Source organism: Phocoena phocoena, chromosome 15, assembly GCF_963924675.1.
Source record: "Phocoena phocoena chromosome 15, mPhoPho1.1, whole genome shotgun sequence".
Classification (NCBI taxonomy): Eukaryota; Metazoa; Chordata; class Mammalia; order Artiodactyla; family Phocoenidae; genus Phocoena; species Phocoena phocoena.
The window spans coordinates 37,305,570-37,327,174 of NC_089233.1; the positions used below are offsets into that span (position 1 = coordinate 37,305,570).

Consider the following 21,605-nt stretch of genomic DNA (forward strand, 5'->3'; position numbering starts at 1 on the left):
ATGGATGTCACCCATGCAAACAAAAACCCTTTGGGGTCCTCCAGATTCTAAGTGCGTAAAGGGTTCTGGGACAAGAGTCTGAGCACTGCTGCCTCCAGGATGCAGCCACAGAAACGGATTTGTTTCCTTTTCTGGTGGAGAGATTGGGGTCCCCAGAGCTTGCTGGGAGATGCTTGTGAGGTCCCAGCACAAAAGCAGGCTGACATCCGGCTCCTCCACACTCAGGCTTGAATGGCGTCCCCGGCAGCATCTGGGACTTTGTCTCTGGCAGCTTCTCTCCCAGCCCGTCCCCCATCCTGAATGCTGGCCCCACAGCCCCTTCAGGCGCGAGTCCAAACAGTGCCGAGCTGGCCCGGGTCAGGCGGCAGCTGGAGGAGGCCAAGAGGAAGATCCGGCAGTGGGAGGAGTCCTGGCAACAGGTGAAGCAGGTGAGCCTGGGGAGGGGCCGCCGCGCAGGTGAGACAGGCGTGTGTGGCGGCTGCCGGCCCCGTCACTGCAGCCCCTGGGTTTCAGGCCTGTGACGCGTGGCAGCGGGAGGCCAAGGAGGCCAAGGAGCGGGCTCTCGCAGCCGACAGCGCCCGGCAGCTGGCGCTGCAGAAGAAGGAGGAGGTGGAGGCCCAGTTCCGACGGCTGCAGGAGGAGCTGGAGGGCCGGGGCTTGGCCTCCATGCTCCCCGGGCTGCGCGGCTGTGGTGACATCGGCGCTATCCCCCTGCCGAAGCTGCATTCGCTGCAGAGTCAGCTGCGCCTCGATTTGGAAGCAGTGGATGGGGTGAGTCCGGGTCTCGTTTTCAAGGCACTGGAGGGGGTGCATGGAGGTGGTGGGGAGCCGGCCGAGCAGCTTCCGTCCACTCCCACCTTCGCCTCCTCTTGGAGGCCATGCCCTCGTGGACAGGGGCCACGTCGCCTCACGCAGCTGGAGGTCTGGTGTTGTTTGGGGCACCTCCCTGGGTCACCCTCCAGGGTCCCTGGTCACCCCCTTGCCTGGTGTAGCGTGAAAGCTGCTGCCCTCAGCTTAGTGGGAAAATCCTTCCACACCCGGGCATTTTGTTAGAACCTGGGGCATTGGGAAGGCTCCACAGCTCTGCCTCTCAAACACTGTCCCCTCCCCGGCTCATGGCCCAGGCCGTTGGGACGCACACCTCTCATCCATCTCCAAGGCGCCATCATCCAGGTTTTGGCTGCTGTTGGCCGGAGGCTGGGTCCCAAGTCGGGGTCCATCCTGACCTGGCCCCTCTGTGTGGCCGCCTGCCTGGCTACCCTTCCCACACCACGTGGTGGCTCTGGCCCCGGGAGCCCGTCCCCACCCAAGGGTCTTGTGGTGAAGCCTCTCCCACCCCATCTTTTCGTTCCTGGGTGGCCCCCAGCAGGGGAGTCCACCCCACCCTGACCCTGGGCCTGCCCTGGGTGGGGGCGGGGTACCCCCTGACTGCGTCTCCCCCGCAGGTGATCTTCCAGCTGCGAGCGAAGCAGTGCGGGGTGTGCGGGGAGCGGGCCCACAGCACTGTCCTGCGGCCCTGCCAGCATCGTGTGCTCTGCGAGCCGTGCGCAGCCAGCGCACCCGAGTGCCCCTACTGCGCGGGCCAGCCCCTGCCCTGGTGACGGCCGCCTTGTCACCCGCCTCCTGGTGCCACCGACGTCGGGACCCCAGCCCCAAACAGACCACCCACGGTCTCGTACTCTCCTCACAGACCCTGAAGGCCGTGTGGGGGGCTCGGCGGGCAGGGTGACTCTGCGGGGTTTGTGGTCCTGACGCCACTGTGACCGGATCCTGGGAGTTCACATCCCGAGAAGCACTTTGTAGACGGAAGAGTTTAGGCAGACGTTCCGAGTTGCTCTAAGCTGCTTTGAGGTTCATGTTTTTAATATGCGATAATATGAAGCTTTATACGTGTACTGTGAACAGAGTACTTCCTATCGGTCTATTGTTAATCCCTAGTACAGTAAACACATTAGGTTTCATATCTGAAATTAGTACTTACGAAGTGAGCATTTATCTAGTAGTGAGAAATGCCTAGGATTTTTACAGTTTCCAAATTAAGTGCAAACTAATAGTATTTATAGCAGAGTGATTACTGAGAGACACATATACATGTAGATGTTTTTAATTTTATGAAGGGAACTCATTTCCTGAACACGTGCACATTAACTGGAGCGTCAGTGACAGCGCCCCGCGCCTGCGGCCTCCCGCTCAAGTGCCTGCGCCTAGGAAAGCCAAGGAGCTGCGTGCTGTCCTTTCTCCCCTGGACTTGGTCAGCGCGGTGACAGTGAGCAGGGCAGTGGGGTGGGGGACCCGACGGGGCGGGCGTCATACTGACTGTGCAGAGCCATGTGGTGCTCCCCCTTTCCAGAGCTTGCTGGCGGGCGTCCTGGCTGGAGCCTCTCTCCACCCATGTGGGAGACCCTAGCCAGCCTCCAGGGCGACACTGCACTGGATCTGTTTGTGCAGGTGTTATGTTCGAGGGACCATGGGGTTGGGGAGGACCCGGCCACCGTGCGGGGGCAGGGTGGCAGAAAGGCTGCTGGGAACGGGTCAGATTTTAGTGCCGGCTTCAGTCTTTTCTGTCTGCATTGGGTCACTTTCCCTAGGAATCTGAGAGGAAGTAAAACCTGTCTGTAGTTGACCCAGACTTTGCTCGTGGCAGATCCAGATTGGCTTGAGAATCTTCCCAGAGTCTGCTGCCAGGTGCGGAGCAGGGGCTGGGCCCTGGCCCGGAAGGGACAGGATGCCCCCTGCTTGGGGCTGTGCCAAAGACTTTATATAGCATTTTTTAAGTGCAAGGTGACTAGTTAAAAATTTTTATCAGTGACCAAATTAGAATGTATTTACTATAGTGAGAAGTTTAAGACTTTTTTTTTTTTTTAACATAAGACAAACTGATAGGAAAGCTGTCATTTTTTAAGGTGGGTCCATGGCATCGTGCAGCTCGCCCGCTGCTAAAGGTAACTATATGACTTGGTTGTAATGAATCTACTTTGTTTCTAATTATACTGATAATGATTTAGTAGCTCTTAGAAATTACGTATATTTTGTGCTACTGTTATCACTGTTTAAAATTCTTTATTTTATTAATATTTATGCACTTGTTTCCCATTTCAGGCCTTTGGTCTTTTGGGGGGAAAATAGGACATTTGTTATTGACATCTAGCCTAGATATTTTCAAATTATAAGCAAGAACAATTAAGCTTTAGGTGTATTTATAAGCTATTCCGGTCAGTTCTTTCTGTGGGGTTCGGGGTGGGGGTTGGAGGCGCCCCCTCCCAGGCACTCGCTGGCTCTGAGGACAGGTGTGCGGTGGGAAGACCAAAGAACCACCCAGAGTGGAGCTCCCGGGGCTACCTCGGGGCCCTCCCACCCCTGCTGCCTGTCTGCAGTGGCCCTGGTTTTCTGAGGGGCCACCCATGCTGGGCTCAGCCAGGCTCGGTGTCTCAGGGTGTCACTGCCCCGCAGTCAGGTGATGAAGGGGGGCGCTGGGTGTAGCAGCTGAAGCTGCGTGGTGCTCGGCGAGGCCGTTCTTGTTGCCGAATCTGTCAGCTCCTGAGTGTTCAGTATTAGCGGTGATGTTACATTGTCACACCATTTGTGTAACTGTGGTCAGCAGAAGACCACGACTCAGTGCTTCATGTGGATTAATTTATGGAAGCCACAATCTGTATGTCTGTTTTGAGTATTTAGAGGAGAATGTTATTGGAATGGAATTTTCTTAACCCAGAAGGTAGTATTTATAATGCATAATCATTTACTTGTAGTGAATTGAAGTTAACACTTGTTCAAATTTTTTTACACTATAGCATTTATGCAATGGTTTACAGAATTCATGGAATTATTTTTATCAGTAGGGAAATTAATTAAAACTTTGAATCTTTATTTTGTCTGCATCTTTGCACACAACCCCGAGAGCCTGCTGGCACAGAAGGAACAGGAAGGTGTCCTCTGGCTGTGACCTGTCACCCTGCTCCTCCTGCCCCAGATCACAGGGTGTTCCCACGCAGTCCAGGGTCGCCTCGTAGCAGCTCTGCTGTCTTGTCCGTGGGTGTCCTGGGACCCAAGTGCTCAGAGCTGGAAGTTTCTGCCAAAACACCAGGCGGCAGGAGGTCAGGACCTAACCTACAGGGCGGCAGGTCCCAAGGTGGGCTCAGCCCCAACCCCTGGGCACAACTGACCTGCAGGCTTCACGTAGGGGAGGCCGTGCCGGGTCAGTATGCTTTTAAGTCTTTTCATCTCCTTTGACAGGGCTTTATGAGCCTAGAAAAGGAGTTGAAATGGAGCAGTCAGGCCCTTGGTGGGAGGCCGGTCCCAGGCCTGGGAGCGCTATCTGTACCTCGTTACAGCTCTCCAGCGTCTGAAACACCAGGCCCTTGGCACCTCCTTCCTGCTGCACCGATTCACTTTGTTTTGGGGTCTTTAAATAACCAGCATCCTCAAAAATCGCCCTGAGTGACTTCTCGTAGCCCTGCAGGTGGAGGACGAGGAGGGAGCACTGCTGCAGTTGCACTGCTCCCTGCCCAGGCGGCGCCCGCCCTGTCGCTCACCTGGGATGTGATCAGCTCATCCGCCAGGTCCTGCTCCACCCGATCCCACCTCTGCTGCAGGGCCGAGGGCAGGGCCGGGTACACTGAGAATCCAACAGAAACCAGACTAAGCAGAGCCCCTCTGCCCCCCACGTCCCCCAGTGCCCCCTGCCGGCCCCGGCGCCCACCTAACAAGGAGTGGGGGTGGCAGACGAGGGGCGTCTCGAACGTCAGTGCGTAGACACAGGTGCTTGGCTCAGACACGTGGGCCAACCGGTTGGTTTTGCCACAGGTGAGCTCCACCTGGTGGGAAACCTTGGTGAGCGGGTGGGGGGAGCAGGCCCCAATCCCACCCTCCCGCCCAGCCCACCTTGCTCTGCCGGCTCCGGGAGTGGCAGGAGTCACCGTCCCTCATCCACATGCCCCTGAAGGTGTTGTTGGCGATTTCCCACTCGTGCCAGATGCTGGGGAGGAGCAGAGTGGGTGAGGCTGGGTGGGGTGGACGATGGACAGGTGGAGCCGCAGCCACCCCCAGCGCCGCTCACCCGAGGATCCCGCTGTAGGCGTTCCAGCGGAAGGTCTGCTCGTGCTGCGTCACGTTATGGAACGGGCAGAGCTCGTACTTGTACCTGGGGGCACAGCGCTGTCAGGGGGCGTCCCAGGCCCTGGCCACGCCTGCCCCTGCCCTCACTCACGTGGACTCCACCAGGCTGAAGCACTTGCCAGAAAGTCTGGAGAGATGCACGGGCCCTGGAAGGGGAGAGCACGGCCCGCTGAGCGTGGTGCAAAGAGCAGGCGTGCAGAAACCCACAGAACCAGGGCCATTTAGGAAAAGATTCAGTAGTTTAAACTTTAAAACTGGAGCAAAAGAGTTGGAGCAACAACAGCAAAGTACCAGACTAGGAAGCTCCAAGCTCATATCCCTGTGAAAACAGCAAGTGAACCACTACAAACCAGCTGAGCTAACCCAGTTCTGCAAATGAGGGCTACAGCAACCAAGTGAGCACCACGCAGCAAAGCCACCACCCCAGCGTGGTTGTGAGGAGCAGGCTGACCTCATCTGCAACTGCCGGGAGGACTGGTCTCTGTTTTGCCCAACTCAGATCACCAGGAAGGAAAGGGAGCTGCTCACGAGGGCTGCAGCAGGGCAAGGGGTTATGACTGGACACACACAACAGGCCATCCAGGACCTGAGAAGGAGCTGGGGTGAGACTCTTGGAGAACCAAAGACAACCAGGAGCAGCCTGCACACAGCTGCCCCTAGACTCCGAACACACCCAGCCTGGTGGTGAAGGCCGCCCCAGCATGGGGCCAGGCTGCAAAGGAACTGCAGCCTCTTCAAAGGAAAACCCAACGGAACCACCTGGGAGAAGCCCAGACACTGGACTGATAGAAGACTTCAGTTAAACAAATGTCTGAAATATGCTTAAGGACCTGGAGGGAAACACAAAGAACTAAAGTCTATCAGGCAAATGACATGTAGGCAGAGAGACGAACAGTATTGAAAGGAACCAAAAAACTCTGGAGCTGAAAAATACAACTGAAATAAATCCACAAAAGGGGTTAACAGATTTTGAGCAGAGAAAAGAACCAGTGAAGAGATGGCAGGACACACAGTGGGAGTCCCTGAAGGAAGAGAGGGGCAGAGAGAGTATCTGAGGAAATGACTCTTCCAACTTGACAAAACACATGAATCTACACATCCAAGCAGCTCACTGAACTCCAAGTACAATAAACTCAGAGAGACCCACACCAAGACACAGAAGAAAACTGTCAAAAACCAAGTCCAAAGCAGCAAGGAGTGACTCAGCACATCAAGGGATCCTTAATAAGATTACCCGCCCATTTCTCTGCCACACTTCAGAGGCCAGAAAGCTGTGGGATGGCAGAAAAAACTGTCAACTGAGGAGTCTACATCCAGGAAACTATTCTCCAAAAATGAGGGCAAAATCAAGACACTCCCAGATAAACAAAAGCTGAGGGATTTCGTTACCACGAGGCCTGCCCTGGAGAGGCAAATACACTGGCAAACCCAAAGCAGTATGTGATTCTGATCTGCAAACTACAGGGTTTAAAAAGATGCATAAAAATAATTACAAATCTACATTTAAAGAGGTAATTTCTGAAATCAATAACAAAGTTGGGGGGAGGGACAGAGCTGTACAGGAGAAGTCTTTGAATTTACACCAATTTCAATCATGTACAAATTAGACTTAACAGCTTTATGATCGTATGTAATCCCCTGGCAACCATAGAGGAAATAGCTACACAGACTAATACACAAAAGTAAAAAGGACGTCAAAACATGTCACTTAGAAGTAAGTCAACAAAAAGGAATGGAGGGAATGAGACAAAAAAACTATAAGACAAATTTTGCTGTTTTGTTTCCTCTAAATCCTTCCTTATCAATGACTACTTTAAATGTAAACAGATTAAACTCTCCCATTCAAAAGGCACAGATTGGCCAAATGGGTAAAAAAAATGTGATCCAACTATATATACTGTTTGTAAGAGACGCATTTAAGATCAAAGACACAAGCAGGCTGAAAGTGAAAGGATGGAAAAAGATACGCAAATAATGAGAGAAAGCAGGGATGGCCACACTAATATCAGACAAAATAGACTATCAGGGACTTCCCTTGCTGGTCCAGTGGTTAGGAATCCGCCTTCCAATGCAGGGGATTCAGGTTCGATCCCTGGTCAGGGAACTAAGATCCCACATGCCTCAGGGCAACTAAGCCTGCTTGCCACAACTACTGAGCCTGCGCACCACAACTAGATAGCCCACATGCCACAACTAAAGAGAGGCCTGCGCTGCAATGAAGAGCCCACTCGCTGCAACAGAAGATCCCACATGCCAAAATGAAGATCCCTGCCGCAACTGTGGCCTGACAGACCCGATACAGCCAAAAAAAAAAAAAAAAGACTATCAGTCAAACACTAATTAAAGGAGATAAAGGAAGACATTATTCATTGATAAAAAAGGTCCATTCACCAAGATTATAACAATTACAAACATATGGGCACCAAACACCAGAGCTCGAAAACAAAGCAAGCATTGACAACTGAAGGGAGAAACAGGCAGTTCCACAATCCTTGGACATTCAACACCCCAGTTCTAGGGACACAGAGGACCTGAACACACTAAAACCACCAGACCTAATCGACATATACAGAATATCCCACCCAACAACAGCAGAAATTACATTTTTTAAGTGTACGTGGAACATTCTCCAGGACACACCATATGTTAGGCCACTTAACAAACTTAAGAAGACTGAAATCATAGTTTCTTTTCTGAACACAATGGAAACTAGAAATCAATAGCAAAAGCAATGTGGGAAATCCACAAACATGGAAATTAACACAATCTTAAAGAACCAAAGGCTCAAAGAATTCACAAGGGAAACTTGTTTTTCTTTCAAAATATTTTCTAAATACAAGGTACCAAAAATTATCAGATACAGTGAAAGCAATGCTAAGAGGGAAATTAACAGCTGTAAACATATTCAAAACAAGATCTCAAATCAATAACCTAACTTTTACACTTCAAGAAACTAGAAAAAAAAAGCTAGCAAGCTGGACTTCCCTGGTTGTCCAGTGGTTAAGACTCCACACTTCCAATGCAGGGGGTGAGGGTCCAGTCCCTGGTTGGGGAACTAAGATCCCACATCCTGCATGGCACAGCAAAAAACAAACAAACAAACAAAACTAGCAAGCAAAAGGAAGAAAATAAAGATTAGAGCAGAGATAAATAAAACAAAAATCAGTAAAACCAGAAGTTGGTTCTTTGAAAAGATCAACAAAATGGACAAACCTTTAAACTAGATTTACTGTATCAAAAAAGAAGATGGGCTTCCCTGGTGGGGCAGTGGTTAAAAATCCGCCTCCCAATGCAAGAGATACGGGTTCGAGCCCTGGTCTGGGAAGATGGAATCTTCCAGATTCCATCTGCGGAGCACCTAAGCCCGTGCGCCACAACTATTGAGCCTATGCTCTAGAGCCCATGAGCCACAACTACTGAAGCAAGCCTGTGCACCTAGAGCCCATGCTCTGCGACAAGAGAAGCCACTGCAATGAGAAGCCCACACACCACAACGAAGAGTAGCCCCACTTGCCGCAACTAGAGAAAGCCCGTGTGCAGCAACAAAGACCCAACACGGCCCAAAATAATTAATTTTAAAAAAAGATTCAAATTACTAAAATCATAAACAAAAGGAGGGGACATTACTACCAATTTTACAGAAATAAAAAGGATTACAAGAAAATACTATGAAAATTGAAGAAGGGGGACACCTCCTGACTCAATTCTATGAGGCCAGCATTCCCCTGATATCAAGGCCAAAAAGATACCTGACAAGAAGGGAAAACTACAGACGTCAACATCCCTTGTGAACATCAGTGCAAAAATCCTGAACAAAATACTGGCAAACTGAAATCAGCAGCACATTAAAAGGATTCTACAGTGTGAAAAAGTGGAGTTTGTTCCTGGAATGTAAGGATGGTTCAAAATTTAAAAAAAAAATTTTTTTTAATGTAATACACCCCATTAACAGAATAAGGGGGGGGGAATTATCATGTAAATTGTTGCAGAAAAAAGCACCTATCAAAATTCAACACTCTTTCATGATGAAAACACTCAACAAAGGAGGATTAGGAGGAAACTTCCTCAATGCAATGAAGGCCATATATGCAAAACCCACAGCAAATATCTTACTGAATGGTGAAAGACTGAAAAAGCTTTCCTCCCAAAAGCAGGAACAACACAAGGAAGCTCTCAGCACTATTCACTGTTCGACACTGTACTGGAGGTTCTAGCCAGAGCAATTAGGCAAAAAAAAAAGGAAAGGCATCCTAATTAGGAAGGAAGAAATAAAATTACAATGCGGTGTTTGCAGATGACATGATCATATATATAGAAAACCCTAAAGAGTCCACAGAAATATATTAGAGCTACTAAATTCAGCAAAGTTGTAGGATACAGAAGTGACACTAAAAACCAGCTGTGTTTCTATACAACAACCCAACAGACAACCCAAAAAGGAAATTCAATGAAACAATTCCAGGGATTTCCCTGGTGGTCCCGTGGTTAAGACTCTGCGCTCCTAAGGCAGGGGGCCTGGGTTCGATCCCTGATCAGGGAACTAAATCCCACATGCCACAATGAAGATCCCACACGCAGCAACAAAGCTGGATTCCCAAAGGACCCCAAACAGTCAAAACTATATTGAAATAGAAAAGTTGAAGGACTCACAATTACTGATTTCAAAGCTTACTTCAAGGGGAATTCCCTGGTGGTCTAGTGGTTAGGACTTGGTGCTCCCACTGCCAGGAACCCAGGTTTGATCCCTGGTTGAGGAACTAAGATCCCACAAGACACGCAACACCGTCAAACCAAAAAAACCCAAGAAAACCCCACAAAGCTTACTTCAGTGCTACAGTAATTAAACCAGTGCAGCATCAGTATAAAGACAGACATGTAGACCAACGAAACAGAACAGAGAGCCCAGAAACAAACCCTTGAATATATGCTCAAAGGATCTGTCAGGTGCTGAGACCATTCAGTGGGGGAAAGGACAGACTTTTCAACAAATGGAGTCGGGAAGCTGGATGTTCATATGCACAGGAATGAAAGTGGACCCTTACCTCACACCATGTACAGAAATTAACTTAAAACGGATCTGAGACTGAAACTACAAAACATAAAGGGGAAATCTTTGACATTGGCTTTGTGCTTTGGAAATGATTTCTTGGATACATCATCAAAGGCAAAGGCACCAAAAGGAAAACTAGATAAATGGGACTTAAGAATTTAAAACTTTGCAAGGAAGTGTTGAAATACAGAAAGTGAGAAAGTATTTGCAAATCACATTTCTAACAAGGGTAATAGCCAAAACATATAAAGAACTCCTATTAACAACAACAGCAATGCCCCAAACAACCCAATTAAAAAATGCACCAAGGATTACTAGACATTTTCCTGAAGAAGTGAAAAATAAGTAAATACAAATAAAATCCACAATGAGATATCACCTCACATCCATTAGGATGGCTACTATCCAACAACAACAATAACACAGAAAAGAATAAATGTTGGTTAGGATGTGGAGAAATTGAAACCTTTGTGCACTGCTGGCGGGAATGTAAAACAGTGCAGCGCTGTTGAAAACAGTTTGGTGGTTCCTCATAAAGCTTAAACGTAGATTTATATGATACAGCAAATCGACTCCTGGGTATGTGAACTGAAAGCAGGAACTCAGATGCTGCACACCCATGTTCAGATCAGCATTATTCACAGTAACCAAAAAGTAAAAACAACCCAAGTGTACACTGATAGATGAATAAGCAGAATGTAGTATATATGTGCAATGGAATATTATTCAGCCTTAAAAAGGAAGGAAATCCTGCCACATAAATGAACCTTCAAGATATTGTGCTAAGTGAAACACGCCAGTCACAAAAGGACAAGAATTATATGATTCCACTTACATGAGGTACTTAGTTCATTTGAGCTGCTATAACAAAATACCACTGGGTAATTTTACAACTACAGAAATTTATTTTTCACAGTTCTGTGGGGGTTTGAAGCCCAAGATAAGGGCACCAGCACAGTCGAGTTCTAGTTCACAGAGGGTGCCTTCTCACTGTGTCTTCACATGGTAGAAGGGACTAGGGATCTCTGGAGCCTCTTTCTATTATAAGGGCATCAATCCCATTATTGAGGGCTCCACCCTCATGACTTAAGCACCTTCCAAAGACCTCAACTCCTAACACCATCATCTTTTTCAGTTACGATTTCAACCTGTGTACACACAGTGACCACAGCAGGGATCTAGAGTCATTAAATTCATAGAGACAGAAAGTAGAATGTCGGGGGCCAGAGGCTGGGAGGGGTGGCGAGTTGTTTAATGGGGACAGAGGTTCAGTTTGGGAAGATGAAAAAGTTCTGGGGATGATAGAGGTGATGTTTGCCCAACAATATGGATGTGCTTAATGCCTCTTAACTGAACATCTAATAATGGTTAAAATGGTAATTTTTATGTATATTTTACCACAGTAAAAAGAGGGTAATTCATATTTTCTTATACTAGCAAAAAGAAACACCAGAAGACTAAACATAAAATAACAACAAACAGAATCAAGGCAGTATGGGACTTACCTGGTGGTACAGTAGTTAAGAATCCACCTGCCAATGCAGGGGCCACAGGTTCGATCCCTGGTCTGGGAAGATCCCACATGCCTCGGAGCAACTAAGCCCACGCATCACAACTACTGAGCCTGCATGCCTAGAGCCCATGCTCCGCAACAAGAGAAGCCACTGCCATGAGAAGCCTGCGCACCGCAACAAAGAGTAGCCCCCGCTCGCTGCAACTAGAGAACGCCCACGTGCAGCAACGAAGACCCAACGCAGCCAGGTAAATAAATACATACATACATACAAAGAATCAAGGCAGTATGGCACTGGCATAAATACAGGGAGTCCAGAAATAAAGCCACACATATACAGTCAATTAATTTACAACAAAGGAGCCAAGGATATACAATGAGGAAAGAATAATCTCTTCAATAAACGGTGCTGGTTAAACTGGACCACTATCTTACACCATACACAAAAATTTAAGTTGAATGTAAGACCAGAAACTATGAAACTCCTAGAAGAAAACATAGGTGATAAGCTCTTTGACATCGGTCTCAGTGATGATTTTCAAAATCTGACTCCATAAACAAAAGCAAAAATAAACAAATGGGACAATATCTTACTACAAAGGTCTGCACAGCCAAGGAAACCATCAACAAAATGAAAGGCAACCTACTGAATGGGATAAAACATCTAGCAAATCATATACATAAGGGGCTAATATCCAAAATGTATAAAGAACTCACACAATAGCAAAAAAACAAACAATCCAATTAAAAAATGGGCAGAGCGTCTGAATAGACATTTTTCCAAAGAAGACAAAGAAATGACCAACAGGCACATGAAAAGATGCTCAACGTCATTAATCATCAGGGAAATGCAAATCAAAACCACAATGAGATATCACCTCACACCTGTCGGAACAGCCACTATAAAAAAGACAAGTGTTGGCGAGGATGTGGAGAAAAGGAAAACTTGCACACTGTTGGTAGGAATGGAAATTGGTGTGGCCACTATGGAAAACAGGATGGAGGTTCCCACCAAAATTAAATATAGAACTACCATATAATCCAGCAATTCCACTTCTGGGTATTTATCCAAAGAAAACAAAATCACTAACTCGGAAAGATATCTCCACCCCCCCTGTTCACAGCAGCATTATTTACAATAGTCAAGATATGGAAACTACCTAAGTGTCCACTGATGGATAAAGAAAGTGGAGTACACATATACAACAGAGTATTATTCAGCCATAAAACAAGAAATTGCCATCTGCAACATGGATGGACTTTTAGGGCATTATCCTAAGTGAAATATGTCAGAGAAAGACAAATATGTTATGATCTCACTTATGTGGAAAACAAAACACCAAGCTTATAGATACAAAGAACAGATCAGTGTTTGCCAGAAGCAGGGGATTGGGGGGGACACAAAGTGAGTGAAAATGGTCAAAAGATATAAACTTCCAGTAATAAATAAGTCCTGAGGATATAACGTACAGCACAGTGACTACAGTTAATAATATTGAATTGCGTATCTGAAAGTTGCTAAGAAAGTAAATCTTTTTTTTAATTGAAGTATAGTCGATTTACAATGTTGTGCTCAATTTCTGCTGTACAGCAAAGTGATTCACTTACACATATATATACATTCTTTTCCATTATGCTTTATCATAGGATATTGAATATAGTTCTCCGTGCTACACAGTAGGACCTTGTTGTTTATCCATTCTATATATAAAAGCTTACATCTGCTAACCCCGAACTCCCACTCCATTTCTCCCCCAACACCCCCCCCCCTTAGCAACCACAACTCTGTTCTCTATGTCTGAGTCTGTTTCTGTTGTGTAGATATGTTCATGTGTGTCATATTTAGATTCCACATATAAGTGATATCATATGGTATTTGTCTTTCCCTTTCTGGCTTAACTTCACTTAGTATGATAATCTCTAGTTGCATCCACGTTGCTACAAATGGCATTATTTCGTTCTTTTTTTTATAGCTGAGTAGTATTCCATTGTATATATGTACCACATCTTAAGAAAGTAAATCTTAAACGTCCTATCCAAAGAAGACATACAGATGGCCAAGAAGCACATGAAAAGCTGCTCAACATCACTAATTATTAGAGAAATGCAAATCAAAACTACAATGAGGTATCACCTCACACCAGTCAGAATGGGCATCATCAGAAAATCTACAAATGCTGGAGAGGGTGTGGAGAAAAGGGAACCCTCTTGCACCACTGGTGGGAATGTAAACTGATACAGCCACTATGGAGAACAGTATGGAGGTTTCTTAAAAAACTAAAAATAGAATTACTATATGACCCAGCAATCTTACTACTGGGCATATACCCAGAGAAAACCATAATTCAAAAAGGCACATGCACCCCAATGTTCACTGCAGCACTGTTTACAATAGCCAGGTCATGGAAGCAACCTAAACGTCCATCGACAGACGAATGGATAAAGAAGATGTGGTGCATACATACAATGGAACATTACTCAGCCATAAAAAGGAATGAAATTGGGTCATTTGTAGAGACGTGGATGGACCTAGAGGCAATCATAGGGTGAAATAAGTCAAAAAAACAAATATCATATATTAACGCATATATGTGGAATCTAGAAAAATGGTTACAGATTAACTGGTTTGCAAGGCAAAAATAGAGACACACAGCTTCCCTGGTGGCGCAGTGGATAGGAATCTGCCTGCCAGTGCAGGGGACACAGGTTCGATCCCTGGTCCGGGAGGATCCCACATGCCACAGAGCAACTAGGCCCGTGCACCATGACTGCTGAGCCTGCGCTCTGGAGCCCGTGAGCCACAGCTACTGAAGCCTGCACGTCTAGAGCTATGCAACAGGAGAGGCCACCGCAATGAGGGGCCCATGCATCACAACGAGGAGCAGCCCCTGCTCGCCGCAGCTGGAGAGGGCCCGCACACAGCAACGAAGACCCAACACAGCCGAAAATAAATAAATTAAAAAAAAAAAAGAGAGACACAGATGTAGAGAACATATGGACACCAAGGGGGGAAAGCGGGGGTGGGGTGTGGGCGGTGGTGGTGGGATGAAGTGGGAGATTGGGATTGACATGTATACACTAATATGTATAAAATAAGTAATAAAAACCTGCTGCATAAAAAAAATTTTTTTTTAATCTTAAACGTCTTCATCACAAGAAGAAAAAAAGGTTTTGGTAACTGTGTGGTGTCAGAGAATAACTAGACTTATTCCCATCATTTTGCAAAATATACAAATAGTGAATCATTATGTTGTATACCTGAAACTAATATGTCAATTATACCTTAAAACAAACAAACAAACAAAACAGCAAATGGCCCTGGACAGGGAGCACAAGGCAGGAAGGAGAGCTCAGGGTGTATCTGTCCTAAGGTTTACATGTGAACCACGTAGGCATGCTGATGTGCTCAAAGGTAAAATAAAAGGATGACATTAAAGCCCCTACAGCTGAAATCAAAGCAAACGAACCGAACTATACACAGTTAGTAACGTCACTTCACCGGAAGAAGAATCACTCTCAGTGACTTAAGAACAAGTACTGTTAATGACTTAACAGCAGTAACACCATATTAGTTTTCAGGCCATTATATATGTGCTGTAGAATAGAGCAAATGACCATGTGACGATACCAGGTATCAGAAGCCACAGCCACTAACATGGGACAAAGTCTCCTACAGATCCCACTGTAGAGAATGTCTTAAGGCCTGAGGCTGTGGAGGGGACTGAGGGGCCGGGGGTGGGGCGGCTTGGAAGAAGAAGGCACTGATGCCTGTGTGGGTTCCCGCCTGGGGCAGGCAATGGCATAACCCGCCCCAGTCTCTGGCCATAGGATCTGGGACAGAGGGAGCCTACCCAGCAGCTGGAAGGCGTGGGGTGGTATCAAAAAGGACAGCGGGGGTGGAAGGAGGGAAGCCTGCCCAGCTCTCTGGCTGAGCCCTGCATGCATGAACCACCAAGCAGGGAGGTCGGTCCTGGGTGAGCTCTGCCCAGCCAGCTGCCTCAGCACACCACATTCTCCCAAGGGAGAACCGGGCCAAGGGTGTATCCAAAAGTATCAGACATAAAAGCAGGCAAATGCAACCCACCCCCAACAGAACAGGCAAACACGGGAGACTGACCCCAACAAACACAGATGATGTTGGAAGTAGAAGAGGATTTTAAAGCAGCTACTGCAACTATGTTCCAGGGTGTAAAGTAAAACATGGTAATAAAGAGATAGGGAATCTCAGCAGATAAATAGAAATTAGAAAAAGAACAGAAACTCTAGAAATTAAAAAAGTCAGAAATAATTAGCAATTTAAATCCAGCTAAATATAAAACATATGTATTCACTGTGCCCAAGTGGAGCTTACTCCAAGAACACAGTGTTGGCTCAACATTCAAAAACCAATGCTACCCACTACGTAAACAGCCTAAATGAGAAAACCCATCATCCTCTTGATAGGTTTAAAAAAAGCATTTGACAGAACCCAACACCCATTCATGGTAAAAACTCAGCGACCAGGAACAGCAGGGAAGGTCCTCCACCTGAGAAAGGGCTACAAATGCCCCTCTGCAGACCCTGAACTGAAGGTGGGAGACCGAGGCCAGGTGGGGGGGACGCCTCTCCCCACTGCTCTCCCGAAATTGGAGGCCCAGCCAGGGTGAAGGCACACAACTGCACTCCAGCTAATAGATGAAGAAACGTTAAACACCACGGGAATGCAATGAACAAAATCCAGAATGTGGGAAACAAGAGACCCAGTTTCCTCAATAAATAGCAAGAAAATGGAGGGCATCTATAGATTCAAGGAAACTGAAGCACACGTGTCAAGCACACACAACACACAGACCTTCCATACTGACTCAGACAAACCAACCACCTATTAAAAATTATGAGACTGGGGCTTGCCCGGTGGCGCAGTGGTTGAGAATCTGCCTGCCAATGCAGGGGACATGGGTTCAATCCCTGGTCCGGGAAGATCCCACATGCCGCAGAGCAACTAAGCTCGTGTGCCACAACTACTAAGCCTGTGCTCTACAGCCCGTGAGCCACAAATACTAAGCCTGCATGCCGCAACTACTGAAGCCCGCACGCCTAGAGCCTGTGCTCCACAACGAGAAAAGCCACTGCAATGAGAAGCCCGCGCACCGCAAAGAAGAGTAGCCCCCCGTTCGCTGCAACTAGAAAAAGCCCGCGCACAGCAATGAAGACCCAACACAGCCAAAAATAAATAAATAAAATAAATAAATTTATATTAAAAAATTATGAGACAGTATTAGCAACATACGGAAGCACAGAGGGGATTTTTGTTGCTTGATACTGTGGCTATGCCCTTGAAGAGACACATACCAAAATATTTACAAATGAAATAAGTTGTGGGAAATTTGTTTCAAAGTAACTGCAGTGGCAGGGTGAGGGTTGGGGCTGGGTGAGGGTGCCTGGTGCCTCACATACCCTTTCTCCACTTATGCATGTGCTTGAAATTGTAACACACTATTTTTTTTAAGTTAAGGAAAAAACAAAAGTAAAAATATGTATGGCAAGCACTAAAACTGAACATAAGCAGAAACGTTATGGATCTAACTGCAAGTCAAATTGATGACAGAGAAAACAATGACCTGGTGAAGGTTGGACCACAGTGCCCTGCTGTCCATCTTTGGCTGGATACACTCCAAAATAAACTGCAAGAAAACCTCACTCACTCGTTTCATGGTTAGTAGTAATATTGCTATTTTAAATCTGAAACTATTTTATGTAAATTATAGGAAAAAGCCAGTAAATATATTTATGTGACTAAAGAACCCAGCTTTTTAGTGTTAGGGGAAAAGACAGGAGTAGAAAATAAAGGGGAGGGCTTCCCTGGTGGTGCAGTGGTTAAGAATCCGCCTGCCAATGCAGGGGACATGGGTTCAAGCCGTGTTCTGGGAAGATCCCACATGCCACCGAGCAACTAAGCCCGTGAGCCACAACTATTGAGCCCGCATGCCACAGCTACTGAAGCCCACGTGCCTAGAGCCCATGCTCCGCAACAAGAGAAGCCACCGCAATGAGAAGCCTGTGCACCGCAACGAAGAGTAGCTCACCACAACTAGAGAAAGCCCACGCACAGCAATGAAGACCCAATGCAGCCAAAATAAATAATTTAAAAAAGTAAAAAAAAAGAAAGGGGAAAATAAAAACCCTGTAATACTGCATTTCAATTTGAAACTTAAAATCACATAGGTTTCATCTATTCTTCCAGCACAAATACATCTATGTGTGTGTATGTGTGTGCATGCTTTTTACCTTGAAATAATCATAAACTTATAACCGCAGTACATCACCAAAACTAGGAAATTGGCGTTGGCACAATACAACTAACTAGACTACAAACCGTACTCGGATTTCAGTTTTTGTATGTGTTCAGCAATAAGAAAAAGCTACTGATACATGCAACAACACAGATGAATCCCAAAAACATGATGCTGAGGAAGACTCCAGACGTGGAAGTGTATGCTGACTTGCTCAGCTGAAATCCAAGCACGGATGACACTATTCTAAAGCAATAGAAGCCAGAGAGTGATGGGGTGGGGTATTTAAAAGGGACACATAGGAATCTTCTGGGTGATGGAAATGTTCTCAGTTTTGTTTGAGGGTGGTGATTACATGCATGTGCTCAATTTACAAACTTTATCAAACTGAACATGTCAATTTTACCTCAATAAAAATAGGGTTTGAGGGACTTCCCTGGCGGTGCAGTGGTTAAGAATCCGCCTGTCAATGCAGGGGACACAGGTTCAATCCCTGGTCCAGGAAGATGCCACATGTCGCAGAGCAACTAAGCCCGTGCGCCATAACTACCGAGCCTGCGCCTTCACTCTAGAGCCCACGAGCCACAACTACTGAAGCCCGTGCACCTAGAGCCCATGCTCCGCAACAAGAGAAGCCACCGCAGTGAGAAGCCCACACACTGCAACAAAGAGTAGCCCCCGCTCACCACAACTAGAGAAAGCCCACGCAGAGCAACGAAGACCCATCGCAGCCAAAAATAAATAAAATTTAAAAAAATAAAAAAATAGGGTTTGAATCTGAGCCAGAAAGTGATGGGTGGGTGGATTTAAAAGGGACACGTAGGAATCTTCTGGGTGGTGGAAATGTTCTCAGTCTTGTTTGGGGGTGGTGATTACATTCATGTGCTCAATTTACAAACTTTATCAAACTGAACATGTCAATTATACCTCAATAAAAATAGGGTTTAAATCTGAGCCAATAATGATGTTCAAAAAGGAGAGAGAAAGAAAGGTGGGGGGGAAAGGAACACTCCTCTTTACCAGAGACGACCAGCCAACAATAAATGCAGAAGGCATGAGAGAAGCAGAGTTCTGCACTCCTCTACCCCATCAGACTGAAGCAGGAGGCCACCGGGGGGAACATGTCCACTCAGCACCAAAAGAGTACTCGCGGACGGCACACTGAGGGCAGAGAAACCTGCCTCCCACCGCTAGACCCTGGCAGCACTCAGCCGCAGTCAACTGCAGCCCTCTGACATGATGCCTACCTACAAAGTATTTGTGCCCAAACTGCTTAACCTGACTGTAATCAAGCTTCCAGGCCATTTACAGAATATACTGGGGAAAGTAGAACAAGCTAATGACCTCACAAACCAGACAGATCTGGTCAAACATCCTGTAAGACAACTGGCCCGGCACATAACCCCTTGACTGATTCCCATGTGGGGTGGGTCTTGGGACAGCTGTAGAAGGCATTCCTGAGACAACAGGGAAATGTGGATGTGAATTGGTTATATTATAGAATTTCTGCTAACTTGGGGAGTGGGAGATCCATACTGTGAATATTTAGGAATAAAACGTCATGATGTCTGTAGTGACTTTCAAATGGTTCATAAAAATGAAAGTTCACTTTTTTCAAAGTGAAAACGAGAAGAAGATAAAGCAAGCATGGCAAAATGTCAACTTTTGTACTGAGGTGGAGAGTATGCTGCTGTGCACAGCCACATTCCTCCATTTTTCTATTCAATATTTTCACAGTAAAAAGCTGGAATCGATTTGTTTAGTGTGAAAGCTCACAGCTGTACCCTCTATCTCTGATCTCACCGTACCCCTGCGGCCAATGCCTCTGGCCCTGGCATCCTTGCTCAAGGCCTTTATTTGGCCACTCCTTTTGCTAGACCACTCTTCCCCAGATATTCACATCCCTTACTCCTGTTCCCCTTCAACTCTTGAACAAAATTTCACTTCTCAGTCTTTTCCTGAACCCATTTAAAATGGCAGTCCCCAAAACAACCCCCCCAAACACTCACTCTTCAATGCTTTCCATACCTACAGAGTGTTTTTCACCATCAAGCATTCCACATTTTACCTACTTTTTTGTTTATGGCCTATCTACCCGCCCCCACTTAAACTGTCAACTCCATGAGCACACTGTATGTTTTTTTCATTTCTACATCCCCAGCACAGACACACCCTGACATGTGGTAGTATTCAAGAAAAAAAGATCTTGGGACTTCCCTTGTGGTGCAGTGGTTAAGAATCTGCCTGCCGATGCAGGGGACACGGGTTCGAGCCCTTGTCCAGGAAGACCCCACATGCCGTGAAGCAACTAAGCCTGTGTGCCACAACTACTGAGCCTGCGTGCCACAACTAACTGAAGCCCGCGCTCCTAGAGCCTGTGCTCCGCAACAAGAGAAGCCACTGCAATGAGAAGCCTAAACACCGCAACTAAGAGTAGACCCCAATTGCCACAACTAGAGAAAGTCCGCACACAGCAACGAAGACCCAACACAGCCAAAAAAAATTCTTGGATTTTTGTTTGTTATATTAAATCTCATTTAACAACCCAGCAGTTCCACTTCTTAGATCCTGTCTCAGGAAACCACTCACAGAAGGGTAGAAGAAGGCAGTCCCTGGAGGGATGTTCTCCTCAGCAATGTTTCTAGTGACCAAAAACCATAAACAACACTTTGCTGGACAACAAAAGAATGCAGAGCCATCCTATGGAATACCAAACACCAAGTGAAAACAAGTGAAGACCCACATCCACCGTGAAGAAACACCGTGAGCAACAACAGCAAATGAGCACACCTGTATAGTAGTACTGCTCAAAAAAGGGCAAACATCACAAAAATAATTTACACAAACACACACACACAAAACTACACGTTTTTTCTTGTAAAAGCATAAAAAACGTTGGGAAAAACAAACACCGAACTGTAACAAAAATCAACTCTAGCGAAAAAAATTAAGGACTATATCCGGGATAACTACTCAACTTGGTACAATCACAGTCTGGAATGTTACCGCGCACTTAAAAATAATTTTAGAATTATTGACAAACGACAACATGACCCTCCAGGCCCTAACTTTCAGGGCCCCTCATCCGTGGTCTCCCTCCCTCCCTGGAGCAGGCTCCCGGGAGCTGACGCGGACCACCGGTCGGGAAGCCAGGCCAGCTCCCTGCTCCCTCCCAGGCCCCCAGCACGCCCGCAGCCAGGGCCCCGAACTCACCAGACACGGGAGAAGGATCCCTCCTGGGCTGGAGGCGACTGGTCTGGGGCAGGAACGGGTTGTTGAGCCTGAGAGAAGCGACACAGTCAGGGGGAACCGGGCACGGACCGCCGCGGGAACCCCCCGCTGCCGCTCCCCGCGACGCCGCTCACCCGAACGTGTTGGGCTCCTCCACCACCTTCATCTTGGCGGCACCTGCGGGCGCGGGCCCTACGGGGAACACGCAGTGAGGAGGCGGGCGTGCGGCAGGGGTGAGGGGACGGGGAGGAGGGGGCTCCGGGACGCAGGGGCCTGGGCATGGGTGGAGGGGCGCGGGCGTCGGCAGCCCGGACACTAACCGCGCGCTGCGAGCCCCAGCAGCAGCACGAAACGCGCCAACCTTGCCACCATCTCGCGCCGCCGCCGCTGCCGCGCGTGGTCACGTGAGCGCACTTGTCACATG

General features: G+C 47.1%; 2 protein-coding genes across 4 annotated transcripts in view; one reads left to right on the plus strand and one right to left on the minus strand.

Annotated features, from left to right (window-relative positions):
* UNKL (unk like zinc finger) overlaps window positions 1-1,601 on the plus strand; it is a 42,397-nt gene extending 40,796 nt beyond the window's left edge. For 2 of the 3 annotated variants that reach the window (XM_065892573.1, XM_065892574.1), the window contains exons 13-16: window positions 226-428; window positions 514-620; window position 736; window positions 1,446-1,601. In XM_065892573.1, the coding sequence (XP_065748645.1) occupies window positions 226-428; window positions 514-620; window position 736; window positions 1,446-1,601 (467 nt within the window). Of the gene's footprint in view, window positions 1-225; window positions 429-513; window positions 772-1,445 lie in introns of all 3 variants that reach the window. The other variant, XM_065892572.1, reaches the window with a different exon arrangement.
* A 2,239-nt stretch (window positions 1,602-3,840) lies between these two features.
* Window positions 3,841-21,553, minus strand: GNPTG (N-acetylglucosamine-1-phosphate transferase subunit gamma). Its single transcript, XM_065893422.1, has 11 exons — window positions 21,502-21,553; window positions 21,316-21,373; window positions 21,164-21,231; window positions 5,207-5,261; window positions 5,057-5,140; window positions 4,882-4,975; window positions 4,700-4,814; window positions 4,533-4,615; window positions 4,322-4,453; window positions 4,164-4,245; window positions 3,841-4,069 (listed from the first exon to the last, which is right to left on the minus strand). The coding sequence occupies exons 1-11, from the start codon at window positions 21,551-21,553 to the stop codon at window positions 3,972-3,974; spliced, it is 921 nt and encodes a 306-aa protein (XP_065749494.1). The 3' UTR covers window positions 3,841-3,971.
* Between the last annotated feature and the right edge of the window lie 52 nt (window positions 21,554-21,605).